Source organism: Montipora foliosa, chromosome 7, assembly GCF_036669935.1.
Source record: "Montipora foliosa isolate CH-2021 chromosome 7, ASM3666993v2, whole genome shotgun sequence".
Classification (NCBI taxonomy): domain Eukaryota; kingdom Metazoa; phylum Cnidaria; class Anthozoa; order Scleractinia; family Acroporidae; genus Montipora; species Montipora foliosa.
The window spans coordinates 16,138,435-16,148,434 of NC_090875.1; the positions used below are offsets into that span (position 1 = coordinate 16,138,435).

Below are 10,000 nucleotides of genomic sequence, written 5' to 3' on the forward strand. Positions count from 1 at the left end.
AATACATGTCCAACTGCTGAGAACAATGACAATAGCAGCAGTGATATAATTTTTTTTAAAGAATTATAATCAAATCAATGAAACAATTTACGCGAACACTTGGGTGTTCCAATAAGTAAGACATATAGAAGAGGCACACCAGCAAAAGTCTGCTACGAGCGTAGTGGCCCATCAGGCTTGTGCTTATCTCCGGTTACTGTAGCATAAAGCGACTACGGGTATTTCTACTCCCCCTGGATGGGATGCTAGTCCATCGCAGGGTTACCCCTAGAATAAAATTTGCCGGCACCAATTAATACACCTGGGTGAAGAGAGGCAGTGTGAGAGTAAATCGTCTTCCCCAAGAACACAACACAATCACCAGGCCAGGGCTCGAACCCGGACCGTTCGATCCGGGGTCCAGCGCGCTAACCGTCAGGCCACCGCGCCTCCCGAGGCACGCCAATTCGTAGAAAAAAATGTATTTGTTATTTTTTCTTCTTTTTTATTTTATTCATTTGTTTATCCCCATAACTGTTACAACATAGTGTAGTGTTTGCCATGTTTGGCTTTGCCTATATATGGGCATGGCCACGTGCTTGAATTGGAAATTAATATAGAGAGATGACACCGGCATTGAAGAGAATTAAAGTTTATTGTAGTTTTCACCCTTTAAAATGACATAAAGAGGGAGAAAGCGCCTAAAATAGTTAAGACTAAGACTAGCCCTATGTTATAAATTACAAGGTTTTTAATTTTTACGGGAGATTATTTCTTCATAGGAAAAGAAAAGAAAGAAAATACAAAATAAACATAAATTCTAAGTTAAAATAAAAGACATATATACAAACACAGGGTACCAACACAGACATCAGATAAAGCAATATTGTGAAAAGTCTGAGCAAAAAAATTACATTTGGTTGGTTAGTATTAGGAAAAGTATAATTTCAGCCGTTCTTTCTTTAAAAGTCTCTTGTTTGGTTTACTTCGAATAGAAATTAGAGAATTGAAGCTTACGATAGAACAAAGCCTTTTTTTCTCATTTCACTTCGTATGCTTATAGAACCGCTATCTTTCTTTCAATCATTTCACTGGATTTTCTTGCCAGCAACGATGATCCCTACCGATCACTTCAATGCAGCTATATATATATATAGTGTTTAGACGAATGGTCCCAAGATACCCTCCCCATGGTAGAATTTGCCTTCCTGCCAGCCTTTCTGAATTTTGAATTTCCCGTTCGTATGCAAATATAAAACTCTCGGAAGTCCCGCTTGGTTACTAAGATGTTGCCGCTATTTTTTTTAAAAACGCCATATAAGGCCACTATTTATCAGTAAACAAAGGCTTTTGTGATCAAAGTTGATGTCTTTATGTTCGTAATTTGCATTTATGGCTGCAGTTTGATCCTCTAGGGATTTTACGCCACATCTCGGTATTTAAGCCTTGTCGCCTCTCGCGTTAGTCACTCGACACAGCCAGTTTTACCGTTCGCACCTTGCCGAGCTTAATTTTTCCTAGTATGCTGTTTACGTTTAGTCTCGTAGTTTACAGTGATGTAATTCGTTTTTTCTCCGCCACTACTTTATTTCTTGTATGTTAGCTTTTTCTCGTCCCCAATAAACACAACTGGTCGTGTCCTTCCTATTTCAACGTGTTGTTGCCTTTCTGCTGATTAGAACTTTAACGTTTCCTCTGCGGCGGAACGCAGTGACATAGCAGAGAAAGCACGTTATATTCCGTCCACGTTGCCGCTGTACTGAGATATCTTTCTTAAAGTCCCCTTTGTTTGCTGCCATACCCCAAACTACATACCATACATAGGAGCCCAAGAGAAGCTACTGACAGTACCATTACCTGAAGGTTCTGGAAAGATCGTTTTTTCCGTCTTTACTGTTAGTAATCTAGCCTCGACAGGCACCATTTCTATTTGACATCATTTTCCTTGTTCAATCGGACTATGGAGCAATGTTGCGTTAAGTTTGTGGTTCACAGCACCTCACAGTATGTCACTAAAGCAATGTTTTCCCAGAGAAAACATCTCAGTGTATTTTCCTTATTACACACTATAAGATCTGACAGAACATCTCTTTGGTGTCCGTTCATGTAAAACTACTCCAGTGAATGAATTTCATACGTACGTTGGACAGCTAAGTGGCGTTTGCTCAGTTAAGCTTTTCCTTAAAACGTCCTCCCGATGGCAAGGAAAGACTCTACCGTAAATCCCCCTCGCTGCTTTCTTCAAGTCGTGCTTCCTCAGGGTATATATTAGCGGGTTGAAAAGAGACGTGAAGAGCCTTAAGTAGTAGATGGTTACGTTCACTTCTTTGGGGACACCAAATTGATCGCCGAAGTGATGTTGACTGAGTTCCAGAATGAAAAACGGCAACCAGAATATAACGTAGAGGATAAGCAACAGCACACAGGTAATTACAGCTCGTCTTTGTCGGTTCTGCATCCTTTTCTCTCGCTTCATGAACGCCGCGGGAAGGTTCTCCCGCGCGATCCGCTGACATTGTCTTCGAAGAAGCAGCAGCATTCGTGCATCAAGAGCGACCATGACAACCAGAGGAATGAAGAAAAACGCAATGAAGTTGAACAGCCAGTATATAGTTTCCTTTTCTTGCTCAAGACCGAGATCCTCTTTGGCTGTGATGATGTTGACGTTCAGTGTCCAGGAGAGGCGAACAAGCGATGTCAGGCTAATGAACCAGGTCAGGCAAAGGGCTGTCAACACTCTTCCGTGCCGGACGATTTCATCGTATCGCAAAGCCCACATGATGTAGATAAAACGATCGCAGGTCACCACTGTGATATGTAACACGGTGGACATGGACGTAAACGTGAAAAAAGTGGAGGAACTAACGCACACGGGAGACGAGAAAGTTGAGCTGCACACCACGAGAAGAGGAATTCCAATTAATCCCACAAGTAAATCTGACACTGCTAGACTACCAAGGATAATGTTGCTCGTTGTTCTGAGGTTCGCATACGAGGTGATAAGTAAGACGACACAACTATTTATCATCAGAATCAAGATTCCAAAGGCCATTGCAGGTACGGTATCAGGAGGAATTCCATGATCTTTCGTGGGGTGGTCTTGGAGGCTGCTCTCATTTGACGCCATGAAACAATGCTCGATGTTAGAATTAACAGTGTCTTGCGATTTATGGGAGAGTCAGAGTCTTCCTTTGGCTTCCCTCGGTTCAATTTGAATTCGCAGTGCAGACACCTGAACAGATCTTTAAACTGCAGATGAAAACAAATTACGTCTGAGGTACATGCGCACTACATCAGCAGCGTTTTAAAATCGTTAACTTAACAAGTAAACCCCTTTTTTCATCACCATTTTCGGTAAGAGTATTGTATGCACAGCGGTAGAACAACTGTATAGAATTCTTTGGGATACTCTAACTAGTTCATGCTAAAGAATACGGTTATTCACCTTGTTAGGCCAATCTTTGCAACTTTCAAATTCTTCTTTGCTTTTTCATTTCTTGAAAAGATATTTGTACATAATAAAATCGGCACAAGGGAAAATGTGACCTTTCCTTGACATGTTTTGCACCCAATGTGATACTGACCAAGTTAAATTGTTCTCATGCAGCCCAATATGATCTCGCATGTTCACAGCGCCAGTTAATGAGATTTTCCATTACAATTTTTTTCACAAATTTCCAAAAAGGCAATGTCAAGGAAACTTTCCGCACGCACTCATAAATCCTGATAAATGGATCTCGAACTTTAGGACAAGGGTATCAAATCCTTTTTAAGTCATACAGTAAGTGTTTAGCAAATGTTTAGCACCTCAAAAACCAACATTTGACTGATTTGAGTTGATTGTTAATTTCAGTTTACAGTGTCCCCAATTAGTGCTCCAGCCAGCGCTAGAGCAGCTAGACACTTAAATAAAGTTCTTTTTTTTTTAGGCACAAGGCTTAGTTTCTAAATTAAACTAAGTTTTTCAACAGGCAATACGTTTTCACCATTGTCATACGTAACAACCGAAGACATTGCATTGAATATAAGTAATCAAGGGATAAAATTCATTGTGGGCTTTTTTCTAAAGCATCATGGGAAGGTGGGAACTTGAGGTTCACAAATATATTATAATAATATAGTAATCTTGGTATACAGCGAGAAAGTACATTTTTTTTGCCACATGGTCAGCTCATCCAATATGTTCTCTGACCCGAAATTATCTTAACCAGTACGGTTGGACCAAAGTGAAATCCTGGTTAAATCTTTGCTTCCAATTAATTAACTAGCGAAGACAATATTTGGCTGGCTGAAAACATTACCCGCTTGCTCGAAAACACACAACGGTTGAATTTCCTTTTATAAGAGCTGAGGTGGTTGAATTGAATGCGGCCACATTGGAGTGGAAGACTAAAATTGCCGCCGCGAGTTTTCGTGACTGATTGAAAAGACTACCTAAATTACCTACCTCAGGGTGAGCCAGTTATCCGGTCCAATCCACTGCACACTAAAGTGTCCTTGATTTTAAAGGAACACTTAAGCATTTGCCTTACATCAAATTTCACAATGCCGCGACGTAAGTAGATCAAAGTAATACGTAGTCGATTAGTGTTGCTGTGAAAATAGTGTCGGCCCGGCTGCTTGGTGCCATGGATTAACTAGTTTTTCAAATGATTGCCTGAAGGCATATCTGGAGCATATGCAATTATGCAAATTCGAAGGTAAATAAGACAGTGTATGAAGGGGTGTTATAAAAAAATAAAACGAACACGTAAGAATAAATAGAAAAAAAACACCACTTGGTTGAACGCCCCAAATCGTACAAAACGCTGCAGTTCCTTAACCGTGTTGTGTGTCCGCAAAAAACATGTTTCATTATTTTTCCGTCTGTCGGTCTTGTCAACCAAATGTTGTTTTAGAAGTCTCCGAAAATTCGAGTTAAGATAAATGTCATTAAACAAACCATCTGTTTATATTTTCAAGTAACTTAGTTCGATCAGTTTGGTGCGTTCAACAAATAAAATATATCATTATTTGCAGTAAGCTTTTGCTCATTTTGGTGCACTGAATCTTGAATAACATTTCGAAATCCCTATAGATTTCTGAAAATCCTCTTAACTGGACTTTGTATTTGATTGTTATTCTAGAACATCAAAAAAATTTAAATTAATACACAAGCACAAGTGATCTTGGTAATATGAATAACGCTGGTTCACTGAACTCATAAGCGAGTCGTTGAGTCCCTTCTATAATCACTCGAATATGTTTCTTCATTTACTGTTCGAAATATACAAGTAGCAACTGACAAGAATCACCTGCATAGGAAGTTAGGGTGTCCCTGTCAAGCTGTTCTCGTGCATTCGGGGGTTCTCCTCTAAGTGCTGTCGGATTCTCGTTTTCGGTATCGATTAACTTTGCTTCCGTCCATGAAATGATTATCTCATTTCAAGGCTCACGTATTTAAAAATATCACGACGTTTTTTCAAGTCTGCACGTTGTGAACATAACTAAGAAAATCTGAAAGATCGCTAAGCAGTGAGAAACGAAAAAATCTGGAAAATGATGCATTTTTCTTTGACGATAATTGCGGAACATTCAGGATTGCTAAAATGAACAGACTTTGCAAACACAGCCGGTCTCTGGAGATATTGGCACACGATATGAATCCATGTCGTATTTGTGCATTCGATTGAGCGTATGCCGCAAGAAAAATACATCGTGACAATGTTTCTTAAGTTCCGCTTTATTACCATGATTTTTTTTTTAACGAGTTGATAAAGGTCGAATTTCCACGTTTCGAGCGTTATCCCTTCGTTAGAGCGAATAGAGGAATTGTAGGTGTTGTTGATTTTTATGAGGGTGTGGAGGAGCTTTTGCTATTACTGGAATGAAAGGCGTTCATTGATTCCGCGAGGATAGAAATTTCGCTTTATTACCAGAAATATTGTGTGCCAGCAAACTGATAGGCTGATAGGCCCATTACTTGGCCGGACCTGTATTCTAAATTCAGATATTTAAAATATCATAAGCGGATGGGCCCGGGGGATGGGCCAAGACCAAGTGACAGAGATCGACACTTTTGGGTCATGGACGTCTGTACTAAGGTTGTTTTTTTCTTTTCTTTTCTTTATCCGGTTTTACTGAGTGATTTGCTGGGCACTCGTCCGTGAATAAGAAAATGGGCGCTGTGTTGTACGATCCCGTTAATCCGACCTCGTGTGGTAAGAACAAATCATCACTACCAATTTGATAGAAAACAAACAAGAGGATAATTGTATATTTCTTGATAAAACTACCATTGCATTTATCAAGGGTACAAACCTATCTCCATTTGTCGATGAATCTCACCTTCTCACGAAGATGTATTATCAGTTCCAAAGCAAGGTTACATTATGGTGGAAAACACTTTAACTTGTTTGTTAAGATGCAAAAATATTTTACAAGTAGTCGAAGAGAGCCACATAAGTGACTAGCATTGACGCCTTCAGTGAACGGAAAAAAGCTGCAGAGTGGAATCCGCTTGAACAAATGAACTAACAGAAGCTGCCAGCCAAAGCTGGATGCATCAGTACTGGTTGATCATTAGTTAAATTGTAGCCATCCAAAAGCCTTTTACCTTTACGTCTTTTTCAGTTACTTAAGGAGTTCTAGAAAAAGAAAATTAAATGATAATCCACGATCCATTTGACGAAATGTACTATGCCAAGAAATAAACAAAGTAGAGGTGGCTAAATTTAGTTTCTATGGCAATGGACGTAAGCAACATTAAGTTTTAAATCATTCCTGACGGCCTCGGAGAAGGAGGAAGGAAACAATTGACACTCACTGTGTTGAATGAACAGAACTCCTGGCTTGATAGCTCAAGCTTTTGTTAATTGTGGAAAGGCGGTGTAATATGATCTCCTGCATTTTTTATCTGTTCTCAATTCCTAATAGAGTTGTTAACGGTCCATTTACTAAGGAATGAATGACCAACGTCTGTAGCAAGTCTTCATGAAATCGAGCTAAAATGCTAGCAAACTTTGTAATATACAAATAACTTAAGAGACATTAAAACTTCATTATCTCCAGAAGGCTTCTTAAAGCATAAAAAAGAGACTTCTAGACTTAACGGGAAAGCAACACCACCACCTATCAGAAAGTCGAACTGAGTTTTACCCTCGATATTATAAGACTGAGAGCTAATGTTTGTCCCAATATTAACATGAATCCGATGTATTTTCTTATCGGAAAGATCGAACCATCACAACTGAAGGGAACAATCCGACGTCTACTCCCTGGACGATACAGTATCCTCAGTTTTTATTATCTTGTTTTGCTTATCATGATTCTTTTACAGTTTCACCCGTTAAAGACCACAGTTCAGGCGGTCAAAAGCTTGTACTTTTTAAATATTTTTAGCAAGAGTAGGTTCTCATAATTTTAATGGATAAATAAATGATCCATGTGCCGGTTCTGTTCAAGGAGATGTGAATCTCCTTGATGTCTGTCACGTTTCTCTCAGTTAAAGAAATTTCGGAGAAGTTTCCCTCTAGCTAAGAAAAAAAACACGGACTTTCATTTAAATTCCATGATAATTCTACTATGAAACCGGCTCAGTATCGAAAGACTGGGTTGAGTAGTGGTTATACTCTTAATCCATTTTGGTATTCTTGTCTATATGCCGAACATGTAGCTTTCTCGAGCCGTTTAAATTGGCATTTCTAGAGAGAAGTTAGAGCTCCTGAGTTAGAGCGGTTTTTCAAATGAGCGCGAGCCACGATTGGTTTTGGTTTCACTTCTGATTGGTTGAAAAAGTGGAGCAAGAACTTTGAACCAATCACGGAATAAAGTAATCATAAACCAAAGCAATTCGCTAATAACTTTCGACACCGGGCTCAATTAAAAACCGCTCTACGCTCTTTCCATCAACAAATTGGTAATCAGTGGAACTCCTGCAGTGGAAGAATCAAAGACTCATGCATTAAAATCATATATTGGATTCAGGACTTACGACTGGAAAACAAATAGAAAATAGGATAATTTTTGATTTACTAGAATTACCATTTTAGAAAGCAAGATATGAATGTGTCCTTTGATCTCCTAAATGTAGCAGAGCGAAGAATAGAAGTACCAAAAAACCGACAACGTCACGGTTTTATCGTATAGTGGAGCATTTCCGAATATCTCTTGAAGGCTTAATGAAGGAGCAAAGGAAACTGATTTTAATTGATTTTCAGAACGCTGAAAATTCAAGATAAAGTCCTCACATAATTGCCTAGTGCATAAACCAGGATCGGCAACCGGCGCAAACTCAACCAGTTATATGAAAACGTGGGATTAAATATCTACCGAGAGCCAAAAGCGTTTCGAGTGCGTTCAATCGTTTTGGACATGTCCGCTGACACTATTTGCGTCCAAATGACTCAAAGATTTTTTTTGGGGGTCCACGATCCTGTCATTCAACCAATATTACCGTACTTAGGTCAACAATCAAACTGTTTTCTTGCAACTTTCTTGCAATTTTATTTTCATATTAAGATCTAAATAGCTCTTAGGAATAATACACTAAAATAAAATGAGATGTTATCACTACGTTTTGAATTTTAATATTTTCAAGAATTCCTTGGTAAACCTTATTTCAACTTTGTTATTGCGTTCGACAAGAGAACACGATTCTAGTCTTGGGTATCCTGTGCATGGGGTGAGCTTGAGCAAATTTTCGTTTTTTCGTTCGCCTGCTTTTTCAGCGCCATCTTGAGTTACGTCGTATATGCATTGATACGTCATATGCGCAAAAAGAAGATCACGCACCTGACGATTGTTTATTCCTATGAGATTGCTTCTTTCCTTGACGTCCTTCTTTGCTTCCAACGCTACTGTCGAATGCTCTTCAATAATCCGAGATTACTACTCGTCAGCAATGATTTAAAGATTTAATTTGTAAATAAGCGTTATATCGAGCGCATTATTCATTTCCAAGGAATACTGGGTAATGCTTTTTTTTTTTAAATTCTGAATCCTAATTGTTCTAAGGTATTTAAAACAATTCCTTGACGAAGCAGATCATTAATTGGTAATAGAAAAAAGTGCCAGCTAGTCATTCGTAATTTAAAGGAGCATAAGAAAAAAAACCAGAGTATTAATTCGAATCGACATTAAAGCTGCCATGAAACAAGGAGTGATTTTTTGTCCCGGAGTATGCTATCCATATCTACTTCAAGTTGGAAATTTCTGAAACATAAATGTGACAAGTGCTGTAAAAAAGTAAATATACTTTATATTGATTTAAAATCACTATAACTTTCAATCGACATTTTTTCCCAAAAACAATCTAAGACACAACACTAGGATTTTCAAAGACCTGCAAGGTGTTAATCGTGTACTGTGAAGTATATGAGTGACTATTTTGTTATTACTTTGCATGAACGCTTGTTTGCCATGTAGATATCACCAGGATTATCATGATTCGGTGAATAAAAGAAAAGAACAGCAATTGCTTTGATATTTCTGTCCATGGAAATTGGATAGTTAAGATTTAAGCAAGATAAAATGAAAAAAAGAGAAGCTGATTCTTATGAACAACAAGAATAAAAACCGGATCGTGGAAGGAGACAATACGATCCCTTGTGTGAAAGACCATTATGAAAGAGAATCGATTATAATGAGGATGATTTGAAATGACCGACCTTTTCAGTGGCAAAAATGAACCAAGCAAAGGCATAAATCAAGCTACATTCAATACTTTATTTTTTTCATCGACACATAATAGTGTGCTTCCGAGTCCATTTGGACGCATGGATATTAGCAACTTCTCATTGAGTAATTACTTCAAATTGCATGTCAAGGCTTTCATCTCAATTGCATCCGTCAATGCTTTTGGGAGCTCTTGTTCTTATGCTTTCGAACTACTCCATTTCTCAGAGTTTTCTTGTTTTCTATGAAAGATAATCTTCCCTTTTTCGGTCCTACGCAAAGCTTACCCACTTATTGTCATGTTATTAAACTGGGTCATAATCTGATACGAAACCGTATCATTTTTCAGTTTGCTTTTTAGTTTCTT

The 10,000-nt window shown here is 38.4% G+C and overlaps 1 protein-coding gene across 4 annotated transcripts in view; it reads right to left on the reverse strand.

The window, feature by feature from the left end:
* Positions 1 to 625: 625 nt before the first annotated feature.
* LOC138010845 (beta-2 adrenergic receptor-like) overlaps positions 626 to 10,000 on the reverse strand; it is a 10,067-nt gene continuing 692 nt past the window's right edge. Inside the window, exons 1-2 of one of the 4 annotated variants that reach the window (XM_068857860.1) lie at positions 5,274 to 5,690; positions 626 to 3,228 (exon numbers count right to left, since the gene is read on the reverse strand). In XM_068857860.1, coding sequence (XP_068713961.1) covers positions 2,111 to 3,106 — 996 coding nt within the window. In that variant the 5' untranslated portion in view covers positions 3,107 to 3,228; positions 5,274 to 5,690 and the 3' untranslated portion in view covers positions 626 to 2,110. The other 3 variants (XM_068857859.1, XM_068857862.1, XM_068857861.1) reach the window with 3 other exon arrangements.